This window comes from Lissotriton helveticus, chromosome 5_1 (genome assembly GCF_964261635.1).
Source record: "Lissotriton helveticus chromosome 5_1, aLisHel1.1, whole genome shotgun sequence".
Lineage (NCBI taxonomy): Eukaryota > Metazoa > Chordata > Amphibia > Caudata > Salamandridae > Lissotriton > Lissotriton helveticus.
Genome location: NC_136065.1, coordinates 1640110375 through 1640136074, shown reverse-complemented (window position 1 = coordinate 1640136074; position 25700 = coordinate 1640110375). Strand labels below are relative to the sequence as shown.

Below are 25700 nucleotides of genomic sequence, written 5' to 3'. Positions count from 1 at the left end.
GCGTTGCTCTGTAGAGTGCATTGCGCTGTAGAGTGCAGGGCGCTGAGGGGTGCTGTAGAGTGCTGGGCGCTGTAGAGTGCGGGGCGCTGTAGAGTGCGGGGCGCTGCGGGCGCTGTCGAGCACAGGGCGCTGTCTAGTGCATGGCGCTGCGGGGCGCATTAGAGTGCGGGGTGCTGTAGAATGCGGGGCGCTGTAGAGTGCGGGGCGCTGTAGAGTGTGGGGCGCTGCGGGGTGCTGTAGAGCGCAGTGCGCTGTAGAGTGCAGGGTGCTGCGGGGCGCTGAAGAGTGCGGGGCCCTGTAGAGTGCGGGGCGCTGTAGAGTGCAGGGTGCTGCGGGGCGCTGTAGAGTGTGGGGCGCTGTAGAGTGTGGGGTGCTGTAGAGTGCAGGGCACTGCGGGGCGCTGTAGAGTGCAGGGCGCTGCGGGGCGCTGTAGAGCGCGGTGCGCTGTGGAGCGAGGGGCGCTGCAGAGTGCAGGGCGCTGCAGAGTGCGGAACGCTGCGGGGCGCTGCAGCATGCGGGGCGCTGCGGGGTGCTGCAGAGTGCGGGGCGCTGCAGGGCGCTGTAGAGTGCGGGGCGCTGTAGAGTGCGGGGCGCTGTAGAGTGCGGGGCGCTGTGGGGCGCTGTAGAGTGCGGGGCACTGCGGGGCACTGTAGAGTGCGGGGCGCTGTAGAGTGCGGGGCGCTGCGGGGCACTGCGTGGCGCTGTAGAGCGCGGGCGCTGTAGAGTGTGGTGCGCTGTTGAGTGCGCTGTAGAGTGCGGGTGCTGTAGAGTGCGCTGTAGAGCGCGGGCGCTGTAGAGTGTAGGGCGACACGGGGCGCTGTAGAGTGCGGGGCGCTGCGGTGCGCTGTAGAGTGCGGGGCGCTGTGGTGCGGTGCGCTGTAGAGTGCGGTGTGCTGTAGAGTGTGGTGCACTGGTGCGCTGCAGAGTGTGTGGCGCTGCAGAGCGCGTGGTGCTGCAAAGTGCTGTAGAGTGCAGGGCGCTGCGGGGTGCTGTAGAGTGTGGGGTGCTGTAGAGTGCGTTGCGCTGTAGAGTGCGTTGCGCTGTAGAGTGCAGGGCGCTGAGGGGTGCTGTAGAGTGCGGGGCGCTGTAGAGTGCGGGGGGCTGTAGAGTGCGGGGCGCTGCGGGCGCTGTCGAGTGCATGGCGCTGTGGGGCGCATTAGAATGCGGGGTGCTGTAGAATGCGGGGCGCTGTAGAGTGCGGGGCGCTGTAGAGTGTGGGGCGCTGCGGGGTGCTGTAGAGCGCAGTGCGCTGTAGAGTGCAGGGTGCTGCGGGGCGCTGTAGAGTGCGGGGCGCTGTAGAGTGCGGGGCGCTGTAGAGTGCAGGGTGCTGCGGGGCGCTGTAGAGTGTGGGGCGCTGTAGAGTGTGGGGTGCTGTAGAGTGCAGGGCACTGCGGGGCGCTGTAGAGTGCAGGGCGCTGCGGGGCGCTGTAGAGCGCGGTGCGCTGTGGAGCGAGGGGCGCTGCAGAGTGCAGGGCGCTGCAGAGTGCGGAACGCTGCGGGGCGCTGCAGCATGCGGGGCGCTGTGGGGTGCTGCAGAGTGCGGGGCGCTGTAGAGTGCGGGGCGCTGTAGAGTGCGGGGCGCTGTGGGGCGCTGTAGAGTGCGGGGCACTGCGGGGCACTGTAGAGTGCGGGGCGCTGCGGGGCGCTGTAGAGTGCGGGGCGCTGCGGGGCACTGCGGGGCGCTGTAGAGCGCGGGCGCTGTAGAGTGCGGGGCGCTGTAGAGTGCGCTGTAGAGCGCGGGCGCTGTAGAGTGCAGGGCGACGCGGGGCGCTGTAGAGTGCGGGGCGCTGCGGTGCGCTGTAGAGTGCGGGGCGCTGTGGTGCGGTGCGCTGTAGAGTGCGGTGTGCTGTAGAGTGTGGTGCACTGGTGCGCTGCAGAGTGTGTGGCGCTGCAGAGTGCGTGGCGCTGCAAAGTGCTGTAGAGTGCAGGGCGCTGCGGGGTGCTGTAGAGTGCGTTGCGCTGTAGAGTGCGTTGCGCTGTAGAGTGCGTTGCGCTGTAGAGTGCGTTGCGCTGTAGAGTGCATTGCGCTGTAGAGTGCAGGGCGCTGAGGGGCGCTGTAGAGAGCGGGGCGCTGTAGAGTGCGGGGCGCTGTAGAGTGCGGGGCACTGTAGAGTGCGGGGCGCTGCGGGACCTGTCGAGCACAGGGCGCTGTAGAGTGCATGGCGCTGCGGGGCGCATTAGAGTGCGGGGTGCTGTAGAATGCGGGGCGCTGTAGAGTGCGGGGCGCTGTAGAGTGTGGGGCGCTGCGGGGTGCTGTAGAGCGCGGTGCGCTGTAGAGTGCAGGGTGCTGCGGGGCGCTGTAGAGTGCGGGGCGCTGTAGAGTGCAGGGTGCTGCGGGGCGCTGTAGAGTGTGGGGCACTGTAGAGTGTGGGGTGCTGTAGAGTGCAGGGCACTGCGGGGCGCTGTAGAGTGCAGGGCGCTGTAGAGTGCAGGGCGCTGCGGGGCGCTGTAGAGCACGGTGCGCTGTGGAGCGAGGGGCGCTGCAGAGTGCGGAGCGCTGCAGAGTGCGGGACGCTGCAGGGCGCTGCAGCGTGCGGGGCGCTGCGGGGTGCTGCAGAGTGCGGGGCGCTGCAGGGCGCTGCAGAGTGCGGGGCGCTGCAGAGTGCGGGGCGCTGTAGAGTGCGGGGCGCTGTAGAGTGCGGGGCGCTGTAGAGTGCGGGGCGCTGTGGGGCGCTGTAGAGTGCGGGGCGCTGTGGGGCGCTGTAGAGTGCGGGGCACTGCGGGGCGCTGTAGAGTGCGGGGCACTGCGTAGCGCTGTAGAGTGCAGGGTGCTGCGGAGCGCGGGCGCTGTAGAGTGCAGTGCTATGTGATGTAGAGTGCGGGGCGCTGTAGAGTGCGGGGCGCTGTAGAGTGCGGGGCGCTGCGGGGCGCTGTAGAGTGCGGGGCGCTGTAGAGTGCGGGGCGCTGTAGAGTGCGGGGCGCTGCTGGGCGCTGTAGAGTGCGGGGCGCTGCAGAGTGCATTGCGCTGTAGAGTGCAGGGCGCTGAGGGGTGCTGTAGAGTGCGGGGCGCTGTAGAGTGTGGGGCGCTGCGGGCGCTGTCGAGCACAGGGCGCTGTAGAGTGCATGGCGCTGCGGGGCGCATTAGAGTGCGGGGTGCTGTAGAATGCGGGGCGCTGTAGAGTGTGGGGCGCTGCAGGGTGCTGTAGAGCGCGGTGCGCTGTAGAGTGCAGGGTGCTGTGGGGCGCTGTAGAGTGCGGGGCGCTGTAGAGTGCGGGCGCTGTAGAGTGCAGGGTGCTGTGGGGCGCTGTAGAGTGTGGGGCGCTGTAGAGTGTGGGGCGCTGTAGAGTGCAGGGCACTGCGGGGCGCTGTAGAGCGCAGGGCACTGCGGGGCGCTGTAGAGCGCAGGGCACTGCGGGGCGCTGTAGAGCGCGGTGCGCTGTGGAGCGAGGGGCGCTGCAGAGTGCGGGGCACTGCAGCGTGCGGGACGCTGCGGGGCGCTGCAGCGTGCGGGGCGCTGCGGGGTGCTGCAGAGTGCAGTGCGCTGCGGGGCGCTGCAGAGTGCGGGGCGCTGCAGAGTGTGGGGCGCTGTAGAGTGCGGGGCGCTGTGGGGCGCTGTAGAGTGCGGGGCACTGCGGGGCGCTGTAGAGTGCGGGGCACTGCGTAGCGCTGTAGAGTGCAGGGTGCTGCGGGGCGCTGTAGGCTGCAGGGCGCTGTAGAGTGCGGGGCGCTGTAGAGTGCAGGGCGCTGCGGGGTGCTGTAGAGCGCGGGCGCTGTAGAGTGCAGTGCTATGTGATGTAGAGTGCGGGGCGCTGTAGAGTGCGGGGCGTTGTAGAGTGTGGGGCGCTGTAGGCTGCGGGCCGCTGTAGAGTGCGGGGCGCTGCTGGGCGCTGTAGAGTGCGGGGCGCTGCTGGGCGCTGTAGAGTGCGGGGCGCTGCTGGGCGCTGTAGAGTGCGGGGCGCTGCGGGTCGCTGTAGAGTGCGGGGCGCTGCGGGGCGCTGTATAGTGCAGGGCGCTGTGGGGCGCTGTAGAGTGCGGGGCGCTGCGGGGCGCTGTAGAGTGCAGGGTGCTGCGGGGCGCTGTAGAGTGCGGGGCGCTGTAGAGTGCGGGGCGCTGTAGAGTGCGGGGCGCTGTAGAGTGCAGGGTGCTGCGGGGCGCTGTAGAGTGTGGGGCGCTGTAGAGTGTGGGGTGCTGTAGAGTGCAGGGCACTACGGGGCGCTGTAGAGTGCAGGGCGCTGCGGGGCGCTGTAGAGCGCGGTGCGCTGTGGAGCGAGGGGCGCTGCAGAGTGCAGGGTGCTGCAGAGTGCGGAACGCTGCGGGGCGCTGCAGCATGCGGGGCGCTGCGGGGTGCTGCAGAGTGCGGGGCGCTGCAGGGCGCTGCAGAGTGCGGGGCGCGGCAGAGTGCGGGGCGCTGTAGAGTGCGGGGCGCTGTAGAGTGCGGGGCGCTGTGGGGCGCTGTAGAGTGCGGGGCGCTGTGGGGCACTGTAGAGTGCGGGGCGCTGCGGGGCGCTGTAGAGTGCGGGGCGCTGCGGGGCACTGCGGGGCGCTGTAGAGCACGGGCGCTGTAGAGTGCGGTGCGCTGTTGAGTGCGCTGTAGAGTGCGGGGCGCTGTAGAGTGCGCTGTAGAGCGCGGGCGCTGTAGAGTGCAGGGCGACGCGGGGCGCTGTAGAGTGCGGGGCGCTGCGGTGCGCTGTAGAGTGCGGGGCGCTGTGGTGCGGTGCGCTGTAGAGTGCGGTGTGCTGTAGAGTGTGGTGCACTGGTGCGCTGCAGAGTGTGTGGCGCTGCAGAGTGCGTGGCGCTGCAAAGTGCTGTAGAGTGCAGGGCGCTGCGGGGTGCTGTAGAGTGTGGGGTGCTGTAGAGTGCGTTGCGCTGTAGAGTGCGTTGCGCTGTAGAGTGCGTTGCGCTGTAGAGTGCATTGCGCTGTAGAGTGCAGGGCGCTGAGGGGCGCTGTAGAGTGCGGGGCGCTGTAGAGTGCAGGGCGCTGTAGAGTGCAGGGCGCTGCGGGGCGCTGTAGAGCGCGGTGCGCTGTGGAGCGAGGGGCGCTGCAGAGTGCGGGGCGCTGCAGAGTGCGGGACGCTGCGGGGCGCTGCAGCGTGCGGGGCGCTGCGGGGTGCTGCAGAGTGCGGGGCGCTGCAGGGCGCTGTAGAGTGCGGGGCGCTGTAGAGTGCGGGGCGCTGTAGAGTGCGGGGCGCTGTAGAGTGCGGGGCACTGCGGGGCGCTGTAGAGTGCGGGGCACTGCGTAGCGCTGTAGAGTGCAGGGTGCTGCGGAGCGCGGGCGCTGTAGAGTGCAGTGCTATGTGATGTAGAGTGCGGGGCGCTGTAGAGTGCGGGGCGCTGTAGAGTGCGGGGCGCTGCGGGGCGCTGTAGAGTGCGGGGCGCTGTAGAGTGCGGGGCGCTGTAGAGTGCATTGCGCTGTAGAGTGCAGGGCGCAGAGGGGTGCTGTAGAGTGCGGGGCACTGCGTAGCGCTGTAGAGTGCAGGGTGCTGCGGAGCGCGGGCGCTGTAGAGTGCAGTGCTATGTGATGTAGAGTGCGGGGCGCTGTAGAGTGCGGGGCGCTGTAGAGTGCGGGGCGCTGCGGGGCGCTGTAGAATGCTGGGCGCTGTAGAGTGCGGGGCGCTGCAGAGTGCATTGCGCTGTAGAGTGCAGGGCGCTGAGGGGTGCTGTAGAGTGCGGGGCGCTGTAGAGTGTGGGGCGCTGCGGGCGCTGTCGAGCACAGGGCGCTGTAGAGTGCATGGCGCTGCGGGGCGCATTAGAGTGCGGGGTGCTGTAGAATGCGGGGCGCTGTAGAGTGTGGGGCGCTGCAGGGTGCTGTAGAGCGCGGTGCGCTGTAGAGTGCAGGGTGCTGTGGGGCGCTGTAGAGTGCGGGGCGCTGTAGAGTGCGGGCGCTGTAGAATGCAGGGTGCTGCGGGGCGCTGTAGAGTGTGGGGCGCTGTAGAGTGTGGGGCGCTGTAGAGTGCAGGGCACTGCGGGGCGCTGTAGAGTGCAGGGCGCTGCGGGGCGCTGTAGAGCGCGGTGCGCTGTGGAGCGAGGGGCGCTGCAGAGTGCGGGGCACTGCAGAGTGCGGGACGCTGCGGGGCGCTGCAGCGTGCGGGGCGCTGCGGGGCGCTGCAGAGTGCGGGGCGCTGCGGGGCGCTGCAGAGTGCGGGGCGCTGCAGAGTGCGGGGCGCTGTAGAGTGCGGGGCGCTGTGGGGCGCTGTAGAGTGCGGGGCACTGCAGGGCGCTGTAGAGTGCGGGGCACTGCGTAGTGCTGTAGAGTGCAGGGTGCTGCGGGGCGCTGTAGGCTGCAGGGCGCTGTAGAGTGCGGGGCGCTGTAGAGTGCAGGGCGCTGCGGGGTGCTGTAGAGCGCGGGCGCTGTAGAGTGCAGTGCTATGTGATGTAGAGTGCGGGGCGCTGTAGAGTGCGGGGCGTTGTAGAGTGCGGGGCGCTGTAGGCTGCGGGCCGCTGTAGAGTGCGGGGCGCTGCGGGGCGCTGTAGAATGCGGGGCGCTGCTGGGCGCTGTAGAGTGCGGGGCGCTGCTGGGTGCTGTAGAGTGCGGGGCGCTGCTGGGCGCTGTAGAGTGCGGGGCGCTGCGGGGCGCTGTAGAGTGAGGGGCGCTGAGGGGCGCTGTATAGTGCAGGGCGCTTTGGGGCGCTGTAGAGTACGGGGCGCTGCGGGGCGCTGTAGAGTGCAGGGCGCTGCGGGGCGCTGTAGAGTGCGGGGCGCTGCGGGGCGCTGTAGAGCGCGGGGCGCTGCGGGGCGCTGTAGAGCGCGGGACGCTGTAGAGTGCAGGGCGCTGCGGGGTGCTGTAGAGCGCGGGGCGCTGCGGGGTGCAGTGCTATGTGATGTAGAATACTGTGCGCTGTAGAGTGTGGGGCACTGTAGAGTGTGGGGCGCTGTAGAGTGTGGGGCACTGCGGGGCGCTGTAGAGTGCGGGGCACTGCGGGGCGTTGTAGAGTGGGGGGCGCTGTAGAGCCCGGGGCGCTGTAGAGCGCGGGGCGCTGTAGAGCACGGGGCGCTGTAGAGTGCAGGGTGCTGCAGAGTGCGGGCGCTGTAGAGTGCGGGCGCTGTAGAGTGCAAGGCGCTGTAGAGTGCGGGGCGCTGTAGAGTGCGCTGTAGAGCGCAGGCGCTGTAGAGTGCAGGGCGCCGCGGGGCGCTGTAGAGTGCGGGGCGCTGCAGTGCGCTGTAGAGTGCGGGGCGCTGTGGTGCGGTGCGCTGGAGAGTGCGGTGTGCTGTAGAGTGTGGTGCACTGGTGCGCTGCAGAGTGCGTGGCGCTGCAGAGTGCGTGGCGCTGCAGAGTGCTGTAGAGTGCAGGGCGCTTCGGGGTGCTGTAGAGTGCGGGGTGCTGTAGAGTGCGTTGCGCTGTAGAGTGCGTTGCGCTGTAGAGTGCAGGGCGCTGAGGGGCGCTGTAGAGTGCGGGGCGCTGTAGAGTGCGGGGCACTGCGGGCGCTGTCGAGCGCAGGGCGCTGTAGAGTGCATGGCGCTGCGGGGCGCATTAGAGTGCGGGGCGCTATGGGCGCTGTAGAGTGCGGGGCGCTGTAGAGTGCGGGGCGCTGCGGGGTGCTGTAGAGCGCGGTGCGCTGTAGAGTGCAGGGTGCTGCGGGGCGCTGTAGAGTGCGGGGTGCTGTAGAGTGCGGGGCGCTGTAGAGTGCAGGGTGCTGCGGGGCGCTGTAGAGTGTGGGGCGCTGTAGAGTGTGGGGCGCTGTAGAGTGCAGGGCGCTGCGGGGCGCTGTAGAGTGCGGGACGCTGCAGAGTGTGGGGCGCTGTAGAGTGCGGGGCGCTGCGGGGCGCTGTAGAGTGCGGGGCGCTGCTGGGCACTGTAGAGTGCGGGGCGCTGCTGGGCGCTGTAGAGTGCGGGGCGCTGCTGGGCGCTGTAAAGTGCGGGGCGCTGCTGGGCGCTGTAGAGTGCGGGGCGCTGCTGGGCGCTGTAGAGTGCGGGGCGCTGCGGGGCGCTGTAGAGTGCGGGGCGCTGCGGGGCGCTGTAGAGTGCGGGGCGCTGCGGGGCGCTGTAGAGTGCAGGGCGCTGCGGGGCGCTGTAGAGTGCATTGCGCTGTAGAGTGCAGGGCGCTGAGGGGCGCTGTAGAGTGCGGGGTGCTGTAGAGTGCGGGGCGCTGTAGAGTGCGGGGCGCTGTAGAGTGTGGGGTGCTGTAGAGTGCAGGGCACTGCGGGGCGCTGTAGAGTGCAGGGCGCTGTAGAGTGCAGGGCGCTGCGGGGCGCTGTAGAGCGCGGTGCGCTGTGGAGCGAGGGGCGCTGCAGAGTGCGGGGCGCTGCAGAGTGCGGGACGCTGCGGGGCGCTGCAGCGTGCGGGGCGCTGCGGGGTGCTGCAGAGTGCGGGGCGCTGCAGGGCGCTGTAGAGTGCGGGGCGCTGTAGAGTGCGGGGCGCTGTAGAGTGCGGGGCACTGCGGGGCGCTGTAGAGTGCGGGGCACTGCGTAGCGCTGTAGAGTGCAGGGTGCTGCGGAGCGCGGGCGCTGTAGAGTGCAGTGCTATGTGATGTAGAGTGCGGGGCGCTGTAGAGTGCGGGGCGCTGTAGAGTGCGGGGCGCTGCGGGGCGCTGTAGAGTGCTGGGCGCTGTAGAGTGCGGGGCGCTGCAGAGTGCATTGCGCTGTAGAGTGCAGGGCGCTGAAGGGTGCTGTAGAGTGCGGGGCGCTGTAGAGTGTGGGGCGCTGCGGGCGCTGTCGAGCACAGGGCGCTGTAGAGTGCATGGCGCTGCGGGGCGCATTAGAGTGCGGGGTGCTGTAGAATGCGGGGCGCTGTAGAGTGTGGGGCGCTGCAGGGTGCTGTAGAGCGCGGTGCGCTGTAGAGTGCAGGGTGCTGTGGGGCGCTGTAGAGTGCGGGGCGCTGTAGAGTGCGGGCGCTGTAGAATGCAGGGTGCTGCGGGGCGCTGTAGAGTGTGGGGCGCTGTAGAGTGTGGGGCGCTGTAGAGTGCAGGGCACTGCGGGGCGCTGTAGAGTGCAGGGCGCTGCGGGGCGCTGTAGAGCGCGGTGCGCTGTGGAGCGAGGGGCGCTGCAGAGTGCGGGGCACTGCAGAGTGCGGGACGCTGCGGGGCGCTGCAGCGTGCGGGGCGCTGCGGGGCGCTGCAGAGTGCGGGGCGCTGCGGGGCGCTGCAGAGTGCGGGGCGCTGCAGAGTGCGGGGCGCTGTAGAGTGCGGGGCGCTGTGGGGCGCTGTAGAGTGCGGGGCACTGCGGGGCGCTGTAGAGTGCGGGGCACTGCGTAGCGCTGTAGAGTGCAGGGTGCTGCGGGGCGCTGTAGGCTGCAGGGCGCTGTAGAGTGCGGGGCGCTGTAGAGTGCAGGGCGCTGCGGGGTGCTGTAGAGCGCGGGCGCTGTAGAGTGCAGTGCTATGTGATGTAGAGTGCGGGGCGCTGTAGAGTGCGGGGCATTGTAGAGTGCGGGGCGCTGTAGGCTGCGGGCCGCTGTAGAGTGCGGGGCGCTGCGGGGCGCTGTAGAATGCGGGGCGCTGCTGGGCGCTGTAGAGTGCGGGGCGCTGCTGGGTGCTGTAGAGTGCGGGGCGCTGCTGGGCGCTGTAGAGTGCGGGGCGCTGCGGGGCGCTGTAGAGTGAGGGGCGCTGCGGGGGGCTGTATAGTGCAGGGCGCTGTGGGGCGCTGTAGAGTGCGGGGCGCTGTAGAGTGCAGGGCGCTGCGGGGCGCTGTAGAGTGCGGGGCGCTGCGGGGCGCTGTAGAGCGCGGGGCGCTGCGGGGCGCTGTAGAGCGCGGGACGCTGTAGAGTGCAGGGCGCTGCGGGGTGCTGTAGAGCGCGGGGCGCTGCGGGGTGCAGTGCTATGTGATGTAGAATACTGTGCGCTGTAGAGTGTGGGGCACTGTAGAGTGTGGGGCGCTGTAGAGTGTGGGGCACTGCGGGGCGCTGTAGAGTGCGGGGCACTGCGGGGCGTTGTAGAGTGGGGGGCGCTGTAGAGCCTGGGGCGCTGTAGAGCGCGGGGCGCTGTAGAGCACGGGGCGCTGTAGAGTGCAGGGTGCTGCAGAGTGCGGGCGCTGTAGAGTGCGGGCGCTGTAGAGTGCAAGGCGCTGTAGAGTGCGGGGCGCTGTAGAGTGCGCTGTAGAGCGCAGGCGCTGTAGAGTGCAGGGCGCCGCGGGGCGCTGTAGAGTGCGGGGCGCTGCAGTGCGCTGTAGAGTGCGGGGCGCTGTGGTGCGGTGCGCTGGAGAGTGCGGTGTGCTGTAGAGTGTGGTGCACTGGTGCGCTGCAGAGTGCGTGGCGCTGCAGAGTGCGTGGCGCTGCAGAGTGCGTGGCGCTGCAGAGTGCGTGGCGCTGCAGAGTGCTGTAGAGTGCAGGGCGCTTCGGGGTGCTGTAGAGTGCGGGGTGCTGTAGAGTGCGTTGCGCTGTAGAGTGCGTTGCGCTGTAGAGTGCAGGGCGCTGAGGGGCGCTGTAGAGTGCGGGGCGCTGTAGAGTGCGGGGCACTGCGGGCGCTGTCGAGCGCAGGGCGCTGTAGAGTGCATGGCGCTGCGGGGCGCATTAGAGTGCGGGGCGCTGTAGAATGCGGGGCGCTGTAGAGTGCGGGGCGCTGTAGAGTGCGGGGCGCTGCGGGGTGCTGTAGAGCGCGGTGCGCTGTAGAGTGCAGGGTGCTGCGGGGCGCTGTAGAGTGCGGGGTGCTGTAGAGTGCGGGGCGCTGTAGAGTGCAGGGTGCTGCGGGGCGCTGTAGAGTGTGGGGCGCTGTAGAGTGTGGGGCGCTGTAGAGTGCAGGGCGCTGCGGGGCGCTGTAGAGTGCGGGACGCTGCAGAGTGTGGGGCGCTGTAGAGTGCGGGGCGCTGTGGGGCGCTGTAGAGTGCGGGGCGCTGCTGGGCACTGTAGAGTGCGGGGCGCTGCTGGGCGCTGTAGAGTGCGGGGCGCTGCTGGGCGCTGTAAAGTGCGGGGCGCTGCTGGGCGCTGTAGAGTGCGGGGCGCTGCTGGGCGCTGTAGAGTGCGGGGCGCTGCGGGGCGCTGTAGAGTGCGGGGCGCTGCGGGGCGCTGTAGAGTGCGGGGCGCTGCGGGGCGCTGTAGAGTGCAGGGCGCTGCGGGGCGCTGTAGAGTGCATTGCGCTGTAGAGTGCAGGGCGCTGAGGGGCGCTGTAGAGTGCGGGGTGCTGTAGAGTGCGGGGCGCTGTAGAGTGCGGGGCGCTGTAGAGTGCGGGGCGCTGCGGGCGCTGTCAAGCGCAGGGCGCTGTAGAGTGCATGGCGCTGCGGGGCGCATTAGAGTGCGGGGCACTGTAGAATGCGGGGCGCTGTAGAGTGCGGGGCGCTGTAGAGTGTGGGGCGCTGCGGGGTGCTGTAGAGCGCGGTGCGCTGTAGAGTGCAGGGTGCTGCGGGGCGCTGTAGAGTGCGGGGTGCTGTAGAGTGCGGGGCGCTGTAGAGTGCAGGGTGCTGCGGGGCGCTATAGAGTGTGGGGCGCTGTAGAGTGTGGGGCCCTGTAGAGTGCGGGGTGCTGCGGGGCGCTGTAGAGTGCGGGACGCTGCAGAGTGTGGGGCGCTGTAGAGTGCGGGGCGCTGTAGAGTGCGGGGCGCTGCGGGGCGCTGTAGAGTGCGGGGCGCTGCTGCACGCTGTAGAGTGCGGGGCGCTGCTGGGCGCTGTAGAGTGCGGGGCGCTGCGGGGCGCTGTAGAGTGCGGGGCGCTGCGGGGCGCTGTAGAGTGCAGGGCGCTGCGGGGCGCTGTAGAGTGCAGGGCGCTGCGGGGCGCTGTAGAGTGCAGGGTGCTGCAGGGCGCTGTAGAGCGCGGGGTGCTGCGGGGCGCTGTAGAGCGTGGGGCGCTGTAGAGTGCGAGGCACTGCGAGGCGCTGTAGAGTGCAGGGCGCTGCGGGGCGCTGTAGAGTGCAGGGCGCTGCGGGGCGCTGTAGAGTGCAGGGTGCTGCAGGGCGCTGTAGAGCGCGGGGTGCTGCGGGGCGCTGTAGAGCGTGGGGCGCTGTAGAGTGCAGGGCGCTGCGGGGTGCTGTGGAGCGTGGGGCGCTGCGGGGTGCAGTGCTATGTGATGTAGAATACTGTGCGCTGTAGAGTGTGGGGCGCTGTAGAGTGTGGGGCGCTGTAGAGTGTGGGGCGCTGTAGAGTGTGGGGCGCTGTAGAGCGTGGGGCACTGCGGGGCGCTGTAGAGTGCGGGGCACTGCGGGGCGTTGTAGAGCGGGGGGCGCTGTAGAGCGTGGGGCGCTGTAGAGCACGGGGCGCTGTAGAGTGCACGGTGCTGCGGGGAGCTGTAGAGTGCAGAGCGCTGTGGGGCGCTGTAGAGTGCGGGGCGCTGTAGAGCGCTGTAGAGTGCGGGGCGCTGTAGAGCGCTGTAGAGTGCGGGGCGCTGTAGAGTGCAGGGTGCTGTGGGGCGCTGTAGAGTGCAGGGCGCTGTGGGGCGCTGTAGAGTGCAGAGCGCTGTGGGGCGCTGTAGAGTGCGGGGCGCTGTAGAGCGCTGTAGAGTGCGGGGCGCTGTAGAGCGCTGTAGAGTGCGGGGCGCTGTAGAGTGCAGGGCGCTGTGGGGCGCTGTAGAGTGCAGGGCGCTGTGGGGCGCTGTAGAGTGCAGGGCGCTGCGGGGCGCTGTAGAGTGCAGGGCGCTGCGGGGCACTGTAGAGTGCAGGGCGCTGTAGAGTGCAGGGTGCTGCGGGGCGCTGCAGAGTGCAGGGCACTGCGGGCACTGTAGAGTGCGGGGCTCTGTAGAGTGCCGGGCGCTGCGGGGCGCTGCAGAGTGCGGGCGCTGTAGAGTGCGGGGCGCTGTAGAGTGCGGGGTGCTGTGGGGCGCTGTAGAGTGCGGGGCACTGCGGGGCGCTGTAGAGTGCGGGGCACTGCGGGGCGCTGTAGAGTGCGGGGCACTGCGTAGCGCTGTAGAGTGCAGGGTGCTGCGGAGCGCGGGCGCTGTAGAGTGCAGTGCTATGTGATGTAGAGTGCGGGGCGCTGTAGAGTGCGGGGCGCTGTAGAGTGCGGGGCGCTGCGGGGCGCTGTAGAGTGCGGGGCGCTGTAGAGTGCGGGGCGCTGTAGAGTGCGGGGCGCTACTGGGCGCTGTAGAGTGCGGGGCGCTGCAGAGTGCATTGCGCTGTAGAGTGCAGGGCGCTGAGGGGTGCTGTAGAGTGCGGGGCGCTGTAGAGTGCGGGGCGCTGTAGAGTGCGGGGTGCTGTAGAGTGCGGGGCGCTGCGGGCGCTGTCGAGCACAGGGCGCTGTAGAGTGCATGGCGCTGCGGGGCGCATTAGAGTGCGGGGTGCTGTAGAATGCAGGGCGCTGTAGAGTGCGGGGCGCTGTAGAGTGGGGCGCTGCAGGGTGCTGTAGAGCGCGGTGCGCTGTAGAGTGCAGGGTGCTGCGGGGCGCTGTAGATTGCGGGGCGCTGTAGAGTGCGGGGCGCTGTAGAGTGCAGGGTGCTGCGGGGCGCTGTAGAGTGTGGGGCGCTGTAGAGTGTGGGGCGCTGTAGAGTGCAGGGCACTGCGGGGCGCTGTAGAGTGCAGGGCGCTGCGGGGCGCTGTACGCTGTGGAGCGAGGGGCGCTGCAAAGTGCGGGGCGCTGCAGAGTGCGGGACGCTGCGGGGCGCTGCAGCGTGCGGGGCGCTGCGGGGTGCTGCAGAGTGCGGGGCGCTGCGGGGCGCTGCAGAGTGCGGGCGCTGCGGGGCGCTGCAGAGTGCGGGGCGCTGCAGAGTGCGGGGCGCTGCAGAGTGCGGGGCGCTGTAGAGTGCGGGGCGCTGTGGGGCGCTGTAGAGTGCGGGGCACTGCGGGGCGCTGTAGAGTGCGGGGCACTGCGTAGCGCTGTAGAGTGCAGGGTGCTGCGGGGCGCTGTAGAGTGCGGGGCGCTGTAGAGTGCAGGGCGCTGCGGGGTGCTGTAGAGCGCGGGCGCTGTAGAGTGCAGTGCTATGTGATGTAGAGTGCGGGGCGCTGTAGAGTGCGGGGCGCTGTAGAGTGCGGGGTGCTGCGGGCCGCTGTAGAGTGCGGGGCTCTGCGGGGCGCTGTAGAGTGCGGGGCGCTGTAGAGCGCTGTAGAGTGCGGGGCGCTGTAGAGTGCAGGGCGCTGTTGGCGCTGTAGAGTGCAGGGCGCTGTGGGGCGCTGTAGAGTGCAGGGCGCTGTGGGGCGCTGTAGAGTGCAGGGCGCTGCGGGGCACTGTAGAGTGCAGGGCGCTGTAGAGTGCAGGGCGCTGCGGGGCACTGTAGAGCACTGTAGAGTGCGGGGCGCTGTAGAGTGCAGGGTGCTGCGGGCGCTGTAGAGTGCAGGGCGCTGCGGGGCGCTGTAGAGCGCGGGGCGCTGTAGAGTGCAGGGCGCTGCGGGGCGCTGCAGAGCGCTGCAGAGTGCGGGGCGCTGCAGAGTGCGGGGCGCTGCAGAGTGCGGGGCGCTGTAGAGAGCAGGGCGCTGTAGAGTGCAGGGCTATGTGATCTAGAATACTGAGTGCTGTACATTGTAGAGTGCTGTATGCCGCAGAGCGTGGCAGCGCCCCGCAGAGTGCGTGGCAGCGCCCCGCAGAGTGCGGGGCGCTGCAGAGTGCGGGGCGCTGTAGAGTGCAGGGCGCTGTAGAGTGCAGTGCTATGTGATGTAGAATACTGAGTGCTGTACATTGTAGAGTGCTGTATGCCGCAGAGCGTTGTGTGCTGTAGAATGGTGTGTGCTGTAGAATGGTGTGTGTTGTAAAATAGTGTATGCTGCCCTGCCCCTGAACCAGTAAGAACAAAAACGAAACTTTAAAACTGCAACAAAGTAGCACACTGTAGAAGCTGTGTGTAAAACTGAAACTGACATGCTGTTCACAGTTGACACGCACTACCTAATCCAAGTCAAGAGCTTCGCGTTCACATCACTTGTCTGCTGTCTGTTCCCCTTGAGTGCTTGAAAGCCAGAATGATTACAATAGTCTCGCTTTGCGACAGCAGGCCTTTGGCCTGCAATCGCAGGGCGAGACCTAAAAAGGGAAAGCATTTTGTAACTTATAAGGTATTTTAACTTAGTGAGATCTGTTGTCACTGTATTTTGCAAAATTACCACGGTACATAGTGATGGCAAACCATTAGGTAATTGGCTGATGACTGCCTTTACAAAAGTTAAAGGCAGCCATGTTTCTTTAGGTACAGTTTGGCTGTGTTCTGTCTTATGCGTTCAAATCTAGGTAAATAGTGAGTTTGGTATTTTTCCCCTATCTATTACTACTTCATTAATGTGATAATAGGAAGGGAAACATATTAATACGTTTCTATATATCTATATAAATAAAAATGTAAATGTTTGTTCAAAATCGGAAATCTCCAAAAGTTCTTCACCGATTGCTTTGGAATTTTGACACAACGTTGGATTCGAATACGCGCGTGTTTTTATATACACAACGTTGGATTCAAATACGCGCATGTCGAATACGCGTGTGTTTTTTAATCGAACAGACACATAAAAATGTCAATGTTCGTTTGTTTAAAATCTTAAATCTCCGAAAGTTCTTCACCGATTGCTTTGAAATTTTGACACAACTTTGGATTCGATTAAGAGCGTGTTTATATATACACAATGTTGGATTTGAATACGCACGTGTCCAATACGCGCGTGTTTTTAATCGAAAGGCCGAACAGAACCCATCGATTTGGTTGCTGCGCAACAACTACAATGGACACATAGAGACAATAGTCTACATATATTAGGATGGACAGTGGGTGTCAGAATGGGAGACCGGGAAGTGGGTGGAGGGAGGGGGGAGGAGTTGGTTCACTTTGCAACATTAAGAAAGGACGCATAGAGACAATAGTCTACATATATTAGGATGGACAGTTGCTATCGGGATGGCAGACCGGGAAGTGGGTGGAGGGAGGGGGGAGGAGTTGGTTCACTTTGCAACATTAGCGCGTGTTTATATATACACAACGTTGGATTTGAATACGCGCATGTACAATACGCGCGTGTTTTTAACCGAAAGGCCAAAAAGACCCTATCGATTTGCTTGCTGCGCAACAACTACAAGGGACACATACAGACAATAGTCACAAAAACATATTGTATACCCACAAGCATTGTGAAATTAAACATATTAGAAACGTGAGCTTACTCTTTTCTTTCTCTTCCATTTAACCAGACTGAGCCACAGCAACGTTTGGTCGGGTACAGCTAATTTGAAATAACTGAGTAACACAGTAATACCTCTATGTGTTACCACTTAAAATAGTAGTAATAGGTAATAAACAACAATAGGCTCTATTATGTCCTATATATAAAACCCTAACTAAGAACGCAGTGAAACGCCGAACACAACAAAACTGTGATAAAACGACATGGTCGCCTTTTGCCTTTGGTAACCCCACAGACATTTACCAATCACATATTGACTTCACAACTGCATGTAACAAGGTATACCGCCAACCTACTGCTGTATTCCATCACACAATATATAACTGCGTTTTTAAAACCATATAACTTTACGACTACTTACACTATTCACACATACTACCAAAAATGGCCATTTACGCCCCACTAATGTATATTTCTGCCACATTAAGTCTACATCCGTTCACACACTTTCACGATACGTCAGTTTCAATTAACACCCTCCACTCTATGCGACTCCACTCTACGCCACTCCACTCTACATCACTCCACTCTACGTCACTTCACTCAACGCCACTCCACTCTACATTAATCGACTGTATGCCACTCCACACCACTGTACTCTATGCTATTATACTAAACGCCACTCGATTCTATGACACTCTAGTCTACGCCACATCACTTTATGTCCCTCCACTGTATGCTGCTCCACTGTACACAACTCCACGCTACGCTATACTGTACACTATTCTACTCTATGCCTCTCCTCTGTGCACCACTTCAGTGTACACCATTGCACTCTACCTTATTTTACTGTACGCCACTGGGCTACACCCACTCCATGAAAATCCAGCGTACGCTATTACACTGTACAACACTACATTATACACCATTCCACTATATGCCACTCCACTCTTTACATTATTTCACTGTACAACAATGCACTTTATGCCACTCTACTCTGTGCTGTGCCACTATAGGCCACTCCACCCTACTTCACTAGACTGTACACCACTAAACTCAACGTTATTCGACTATACAACACTCCAGTGTACGTTACTTCACTATATGCCTCTTCACTCAACACCATTCCTCTCTACATAGCTACACTCTACGCTATTCCACTGTACGCCCCTCCACTCTATGCTATTCCACTGTACGCCACTCCACTCTATGCTATTCCACTGTACGCCACTCCACTCTACGCTATTCCACTGTACGCCCCTCCACTCTATGCTATTCCACTGTACGCCACTCCACTCTATGCTATTCCATTGTACGCCACTCCACTCTATGCCATGCCACTGTACACCACTCCACGCTATTCCACTGTACAACACTCCACCGTACCACATTCCACTTTAAGCCCCTCAAGCACACTTTATTGTATAACAGTAAACTTTACGACACTCACCTCTACTCTACTGTACCACACTCCACTCAACGACAGTAAACTGCATGATTTGGAATATTAACTAAAAATAAAAAAAATTACATTCAGGAAAACAATTTCTTCTTCTATGCAAAAATAACAAACTGCACAAATATTAAAGTTATAGTTATAATTTACATTTATAATTTATGCACGACCTTTCAATATACTATAAGTCGCACACTTCGGTACACCGTCTGGTCCCCACACCTCACACGCTACACTACATTAACTATAACTCTGGGAGTGGTAGTGCACTCTATAAGAACACCATGTGCACTCTATAGGAACTAGAAATGAGTTAAGGACTTGCACAGCAATTGTTCTGATTCTAATCAATCGTAAACTCTATGGCGTGCAAACAGGTGAGGGCGCTGTCTGTACCTTCCAGCGTAAGAATGAACTAATACAAAGCTCCTCCCGTTAGGCAGGAGACACCCTGTTGCACGCCTTCAATTATGACAATAAGTCTTTTCTCTCGATCATTGAGATTTAACTCTTCCTCATAATGGGGTTCCCAAAAAATATTTATTGTTTCATCAGAATTTCCACAAAACCAAAGTTCAGTTGTGTATCCAACAACATTATAATCCAGTATAAATCCTTCCCCAATGCATTTCGGGCCGATTTGCTAGCCCTTCCTCAGGGGACAACTCTACAAAAAAGGAATACATCTCCATGTCAATATGGGTGTCACATACAGTTTCTAAGCATTGTCATCAACTAACATTTCATTCATGCCATTGATTAAATATCTGTGAATCATAGCTCAAGTGTCAAAAAAACACTAAGGTGTCAATTATACGTGAAGAATATAAGGTAGTACACCAGGTTGCCCGGTGAAATCATATCAAAAGTGTGTTTTCTCGAACGAGTTAAAACAGAATTCTCAACATGCATCCAGTGCGAGACCTCATGCCCCCGTCACCGACTTGTGCAACTAAATCGAGCCCCTGATTAAACAAGGTTACTAGCGTGAGAACGATACTCACGGGCTGTTTCAACGAGCTGCAGCGCGGTGTCTGTAAAATAACAGCACAGCGCGTGTCAACATTACTGCATAACGCTCGTGGATTCATATGTTAACGGGTTCTCCTGAACGGAGTACTCACTAGGTGATGATAGTGGAAACAAGCATGGTCTTCTCTCGGTCGGGAACCCCAAGAGTGAGCTCGGGTCATGGCGTTTTAACCGTGTTGTGTTTACATGCCAAACAGTGAAAACGGACTACAAAGTGAACAAGCAAACAAAAAAACGTGGCGGCCATATTGAATGAGTGAAATATCGTGCCGAAGATGCACAAGCATCCGACGAGACCACCGTTTAGACCGATAGTATCCACCAAAGGTTCTATCCATGAACATACCGGCAAGTTTTTGGACAGACATTTCCAACCTTTTGTGTTGAACACCAGATCACACATCAAAGATACAACAGATTTCCTCTTGAAATTAGAGGAAGTGATCAGAACATCGAAAGATGAGGACTTACTGATGTGCACTGTGGACGTGTGTTCACTCTATACATCTATACCGCATGATATGGGGATTACGGCGATTGAACATGAGTTGGCAAACTCAAACATGGATCCTGACATGAAAATACTGTTGATGGAACTGATGATCTTCACACTTTTTCATAGTTATTTTACGGTATTTGATCAGTGGTTTCACCAATTGAACGGGACTGCCATGGGAAATTGTGCCGCGCCGTCCTACGCGAACATTGTGATGAAAGCGTTTGAAGAAACGCACATTCTTAATCAGAACATATGGCTCAGACATGGAAAAATCTTCTTGAGATTTATAGACGATATTTTCATCCTTTGGAAAGGAACGGAGTTGGAACTGACAGAATTTTTAACAACTTGGAATGGGATCAATGAGCGAATTCAATTTACTTGGAACATTGATAGAACACGTATACATTTTTTGGATGTGGAAATTCAATGTGATGATAACATTTGGAACACAACGATCTTTCGGAAACCGACAGACAGGAATTCACTGTTGCACTACCAAAGTTTCCATAGACCAGGGTTAAAACGCAACTTACCTGTGTCTCAACTGATGCGAGTGAAACGCATAGTATCTTTGGAGAGCACCTGTCAACAGGAAGTTACCAACATGGTGGAAAGATTTAGAAATCGGGGGTACCCACAAGAGAATTTAGACACAGCAGTTAACCAAATTGGAGTCATGAAACGGGAGGAACTGTTACAAACCACAGTCAAGCCAGTGAACACCAGAATGGTGGTGGTTTCGAAATATAGCATTCTGAGTAACAGTTACAAGAATATCATTCTCAAACACTGGTCACTACTGAGTTTTGAACCGGATTTTCGAGGTATTTTTGATCAACCACCGATGTTTGCATACACCAGGGGTCGCAACTTGAAAGAGATGTTGAAGAAATCCATGAAAGATAGTGAACCAACCACATTCAGAGGTCTACGCCCGTGTTACAATTGCAGTAACTGCAACAATTGCATTCTAGGAAACACCATCAGCCACCCAATGAAGGGTCATCCAGTGAAACTAAGAGTGAATGCCACCTGCAATTCAAGCAATTTAATCTATATGCTCAAGTGCCCTTGTGGCAAATGCTATATTGGTCACACTGAAAGGAAGATCAGGACTCGATTACTCGAACACAAGAGTAATATAAGAACTGGCAACATGAAATCCACAGTTGCTACACATTTCGTTGAACATAAACACTCCGTAGCCCAACTGAAATATGTGATACTTGAACAAATCACTCCCACTTACAACAACAAACAAACATTGCTCAAAAGAGAAAATTTTTGGATTCGCTATATGGCATCGATGCAGCCACACGGTCTCAATGATCGGATGGAGTTTTTGTGCTATCTGTAATTCTGAACAATTAGTTTTTTATGCACTTTCACATGTCTTGTGAATTTTTAACTCATTTATGTGCTGTTCTTGTTGATTTTTTGTAACACTTTTGAAGTTCGCGTTTGCACGATATTTCACTCATTCAATATGGCCGCCACGTTTTTTTGTTTGCTTGTTCACTTTGTAGTCCGTTTTCACTGTTTGGCATGTAAACACAACACGGTTAAAACGCCATGACCCGAGCTCACTCTTGGGGTTCCCGACCGAGAGAAGACCATGCTTGTTTCCACTATCATCACCTAGTGAGTACTCCGTTCAGGAGAACCCGTTAACATATGAATCCACGAGCGTTATGCAGTAATGTTGACACGCGCTGTGCTGTTATTTTACAGACACCGCGCTGCAGCTCGTTGAAACAGCCCGTGAGTATCGTTCTCACGCTAGTAACCTTGTTTAATCAGGGGCTCGATTTAGTTGCACAAGTCGGTGACGGGGGCATGAGGTCTCGCACTGGATGCATGTTGAGAATTCTGTTTTAACTCGTTCGAGAAAACACACTTTTGATATGATTTCACCGGGCAACCTGGTGTACTACCTTATATTCTTCACGTATAATTGACACCTTAGTGTTTTTTTGACACTTGAGCTATGATTCACAGATATTTAATCAATGGCATGAATGAAATGTTAGTTGATGACAATGCTTAGAAACTGTATGTGACACCCATATTGACATGGAGATGTATTCCTTTTTTGTAGAGTTGTCCCCTGAGGAAGGGCTAGCAAATCGGCCCGAAATGCATTGGGGAAGGATTTATACTGGATTATAATGTTGTTGGATACACAACTGAACTTTGGTTTTGTGGAAATTCTGATGAAACAATAAATATTTTTTGGGAACCCCATTATGAGGAAGAGTTAAATCTCAATGATCGAGAGAAAAGACTTATTGTCATAATTGAAGGCGTGCAACAGGGTGTCTCCTGCCTAACGGGAGGAGCTTTGTATTAGTTCACTCTATAGGAACACCATTCATTCATTCACTCGCCCCTTCTCCATGCACTGGCTGTACCATTGCATATTACATAACGTATAGCATGTGAAATAGCATTCATAACAACACTATGGCACTAAAGTGACTTGTGAGAACACAGTGCATGGTAGAGTGGTGAGTTATAGTTATTGTACGGTGGCGAGTGAGGTGACAAATGTGTACACAGGTGCGCGAGTTATAGTAATTTGAAGGTGGTGCGTAAATTATAAACAGGGAATGTCTGTGCCAGAGAGTTGGTAAAACCACAATGAAGGGGGTTGTGCGGCAGGCGGTTTGATAAAGTACTGTTCGTTAGTAACTATTGCTAAGAACATGTATCTTGAGATCAAGTGATGTTTTTGTTTAGGATGTTGGATAGATGTCTACAGTGCTTGCTGATTGATGCACACATTCTTCCTACCACCATTGAGTCCAAAGACTCTGCAAAGAGACAAAGTGCCTCAACTCTTTAGAAAGGGGCAAGATACTATCACCAACATTTTGCACACTATTATTTGTTCATGCAAGATTGAAAGCTGGATTCATGTGATCTTAACCCGTTGCGTGCTGCCGTCGGCCCCGCCCACCTTTCAGAACGCCCGCACCGCGCCGAAATAACGGCCGCAGTTAAGGCGTTAACAAAGGATCAAGAGTTAGGGGCAGAGACCAGCCCAATCTCTACAATAATGCTGTGGCCGAAGTGATGGCGTGTCTCAGTCATGGCAACTGTAGTAATGGTATATTTGGTGTGACAACAGCGTGTCCCGTCTGGGAGACGTCCCCTAGTCACAGCTCAACATATTTGGTGTGACAGCAGGGAAGTTATGGGGCGGGGACATGGTAACTACTTCATGAAATGGAAAGAGGTACTGATAAAGCGCACAGCTACTCCACAGAGTGTCCCGGCGTTGCTGGTGGAGTATGCATCTAATCAAATGGCCTGTTAACTCTTTAACTTGTGCATCTACTGGATGGGGGATTGGTTTACAAGGTACTCCATCAGTGCTGGAATAGACTTGGCGTTCCAGGTCTCCGATGAACATGTTTCTAACCTTCTTCTATTCGTTGCAGAACCGCAAAGAGAAGAGGGACTGTCCGATTCAACATCGAAGGGGGCAGGACCCCCCACAAAAAGAAGAAACAGAGAAGAACCACCTCTCCCATCCAGTGTCCTCAGCGGCACCTGGACTCTGAGACCCCAAGAGGTCCACCCTTTGAGCTTCTGCAGAGCACAACGGTGTTTAACGTCTACCAGAAGGTGGTCCATGACACCGAGGGTGCGGAACCGCAGGAGGTGTTGGAGATGCTTCACCAACTGAACCAATGCCGAGCGACCAAAGCTGGGAAGAGACGTCTTAGGCTCGTGAGGAAATTCCTGGCAATGGATTGTGCCCAGAGGGTTTGGCCACTGAACCCAGTTCCAAAAACACTCACCAAACAGCTAGAAGCTGAGGTGACCCATGGAAAAATCAGTGATGAGTGTCTAGAAGCGATGGGGGGCTTTCTTGGCTCCTTGCTGGAAGAGTCGTTCGGACGCTTTTGGAAGGACATAGCCGAAGGGCTTATAGCGTGCGGGGTGCAGCCTTCCCAGGTAGGACCAGGAGGGTGGTCCCGCCTTGAGCCGCTCCTGCACACACTGGCATCAAAGCTGATCCTCCGACGCTTGAAGAAGAGGAAGGCCAAGTTGGTGCACAAGGTCCGGGCCCAGCCGACTCCAGAAGACAAGGACTTGCTGTCGCGATCCCTGCAGCTGGCAGCTGAAGGTTGGCCCACGCTGGAGATGCTACATTTTCTGAAATATCTCCAGACGTATGGACCGATGGAGGATCTTCCTCTACTGGAGAACCATCTCCGCTTCTGCTTGGAGGTGCAGAAGTTCAAGAATGCCCACCACGACGTTCCCGACAAGGCTCTGCTGAAGAAGAAAACCTGGATCATAAGAGATTGCTTCCTGGCCTCCCAGGTGGAGCCATCACTGCAGGTATGGCTGGAGCTGTGGGCTTCCTAGACGAGAGAAGATTGGATGCTTCTTGGTCTCGGATGTCTGTCTTTTCAGAGCGCTTGGAGACCCAGGGGCATATTACCAACAAGTAGCGATATTTATCGCTAAATAGGCTTAGTGACGATTTTTTTATCGCTGCCTATCGCTGGATATGTTAGCGGAGAAAACATGCTATTAGTAAAGTTTTCCTCCATTGTGCTAAAATATCCTGCGATAGCGGCGAAATGCATGAATATCGCTGAGAATGCAGCGATATTCACGCATTAGCACCAAAATGCTCTTAGCCATGTTATCCACCTCCCATTGGATAACATGGCTAAGAACTGCTCTGAGCAGGCGTTCGTTTTTGGCGATAGCGGGAATATTTCCATCGCTACGCCTGCGTTGATAATAGGCGATAGCGATTTTTAGTCTCTAACAGGTTGGGTACGCCCACTTTGCATGTCATTAGCGATAATTTTCGCTAACATGCAAAGCAGGACCCAAACCGCTCGCTATCGCCTAAAAGCTGTCACTAACATCAGTTAGCGACAGCTTGCTAATAGAGCGATAGAATTATCACCGCTTAGCGGCCGAAAACGGACGCTAAACCGGCGATACTTGCCTATCGCCCTGCTTGGTAATATGCCCCCCAGTGACTAGTGAGCATGGTGTGACAGTGGTAAATAGGACTGCAGAAGGATGGAGTTAGAAGGTGATGGAAGAAGGAGAAAAGGGGTGTAAAGGGGAGGAGAGTAGATGGACTAAGAGATTGGATAGTATGAAGCAAAATAGAGAGAGGAAGAAGAGGATGAGGGTGGAAGTGAGAGTGGAGCACCACTGATGGTGTAGAATTTAAGACAGGGAAATGGAAGAAAGGGCACAGGTGGGAAGTAAGGATAGAGAACACATGACTATGAGGACACATTTAATGGACTGAAGATGAGTATCAGGAGGGGGCAGAGAAACAAGAGTGAAAGTAAATATATATTTATATATAAGACCTACTGCCAGTTGCTAGTAGGTAGTTGTAGTTAGGACCTGGTTTCTATTGGAAAAGTGTTTCTTTGGTTTCCTTATAACTTTGGTGTTGTTTGGTGAATCTTCACAAAATTTGGCAAAAAAGTGGGTAACAAGACAAAATATCGAGTTCAAAATATAGAATTACCAAAATATCGAAGTCAAAATATAGAATTGACAAAATATAGTGGTGAAAAATATCGAATTGAAGGCAAGTAATGTAATATCGAATAGTAATTTCTACCCCTACGCTATCCAACGCTTTCCCTACTGTTGCACTCACTGGAGTGGTAATAGTAAATGTTATATTTATTATTTCATTAATTTTAAATTACTTTTAAGACATTTAAAAAAAATCGATATTTTGAATAACTATATTTTCAAAACTATATTATTGATTTGATATTTTTGTACTTACCTGTTTGTAGATAGGAATTCGATATTTTTGCATTCTATATTTTTTCTTCTATATTTTGGTGATTCTATATTTGTGCCCTCCTGTGTCTTGTTGTGCGTGGAAAGTTTTGCGTTGATTCGTCAAGCGGGGGTGAAGGGGCAAGAAAAGGGGGAGTCACAATTAGTGGGTTTCCAATTTTTATTTCCATCAAGATTGTAGACACGACTGCAGCCTGAACAGCTGAATGGAATTACACCAAATTTGTCTGATAGCAACATCTTGGTTCAGAAAGAACTCTTTTATGGTTTGGTGCAAATCTGTTCAGTAGTTTTTGAAATATTAAAAGAAAAAGAAATATAGATATCTAAGGACGCGGATCCTCTGTGGATCCAACAGATCCCATGCTGAGAGCTGATTGGCTGCCAACAATTAAACCAGGAAGTGTTGGCAGGTATTAGGCTATCAAAAGCTTCCTGGAGCCACTCCTGGAGTTTTTTTTTAAACTCACTTATTGCTTCTAGATTTGTGAGTTTGTTCCACGGCCGAAATGTGGATGCATGTATGGGTGGCCTTAGGTGTGGCGAGTTGTAGTGTTTTGAGGTAGAAAGTTACCAGATGATAGTCTCACTATGGGACTGGAGTAATCCTTTGAAAGGAAACTAGTTCTGGATTTGCAAAAATGACATCTAGAATGTGTCCAGCGATTTGTGGAAGTTTGTATGTAGGCTTACTCTGTCTAGGCTAGTGATGATATAATAATAATAAAGTCATTTGTACAGAACATAGTTACCTCGCTCAGAAGTGTCCTAGTGCTAGATAAAGTGACCCAGATCCCCACACCAAGACTATAGATGAAACCTGGCAGCTTAGGATAACCTTAACAGCCAAGTCTTAAATTTTCTGCGGAACAGTAGGTCTGAAAGTTCCTGTCTAATTAACAAAGGCTGGGAGTTCCATGGTTTCGCTGTTAGAAAACTAAAGGAACAACCTCCAACCTACGCCTTTTTAAGAATGGGAACCGATGCTAGCAAAGACCTGGCAGATCTTAACCTTCTAGCTTAAAGAAAAGGTGCGAGTAGCCGAGGCTCTTTGTTGCAAAGGATCTAATGACAGTAGC

The 25700-nt window shown here is 57.9% G+C and overlaps 1 protein-coding gene across 1 annotated transcript in view; it reads left to right on the top strand.

The window, feature by feature from the left end:
- LOC144752744 (uncharacterized) overlaps positions 1 to 25700 on the top strand; it is a 339420-nt gene that overhangs the window by 266246 nt on the left and 47474 nt on the right. The window contains exon 17 of the mRNA XM_078640601.1: positions 22257 to 23166. Within this exon, the coding sequence (XP_078496727.1) occupies positions 22257 to 23166 (910 nt within the window). The remainder of the gene's footprint in view (positions 1 to 22256; positions 23167 to 25700) is intronic.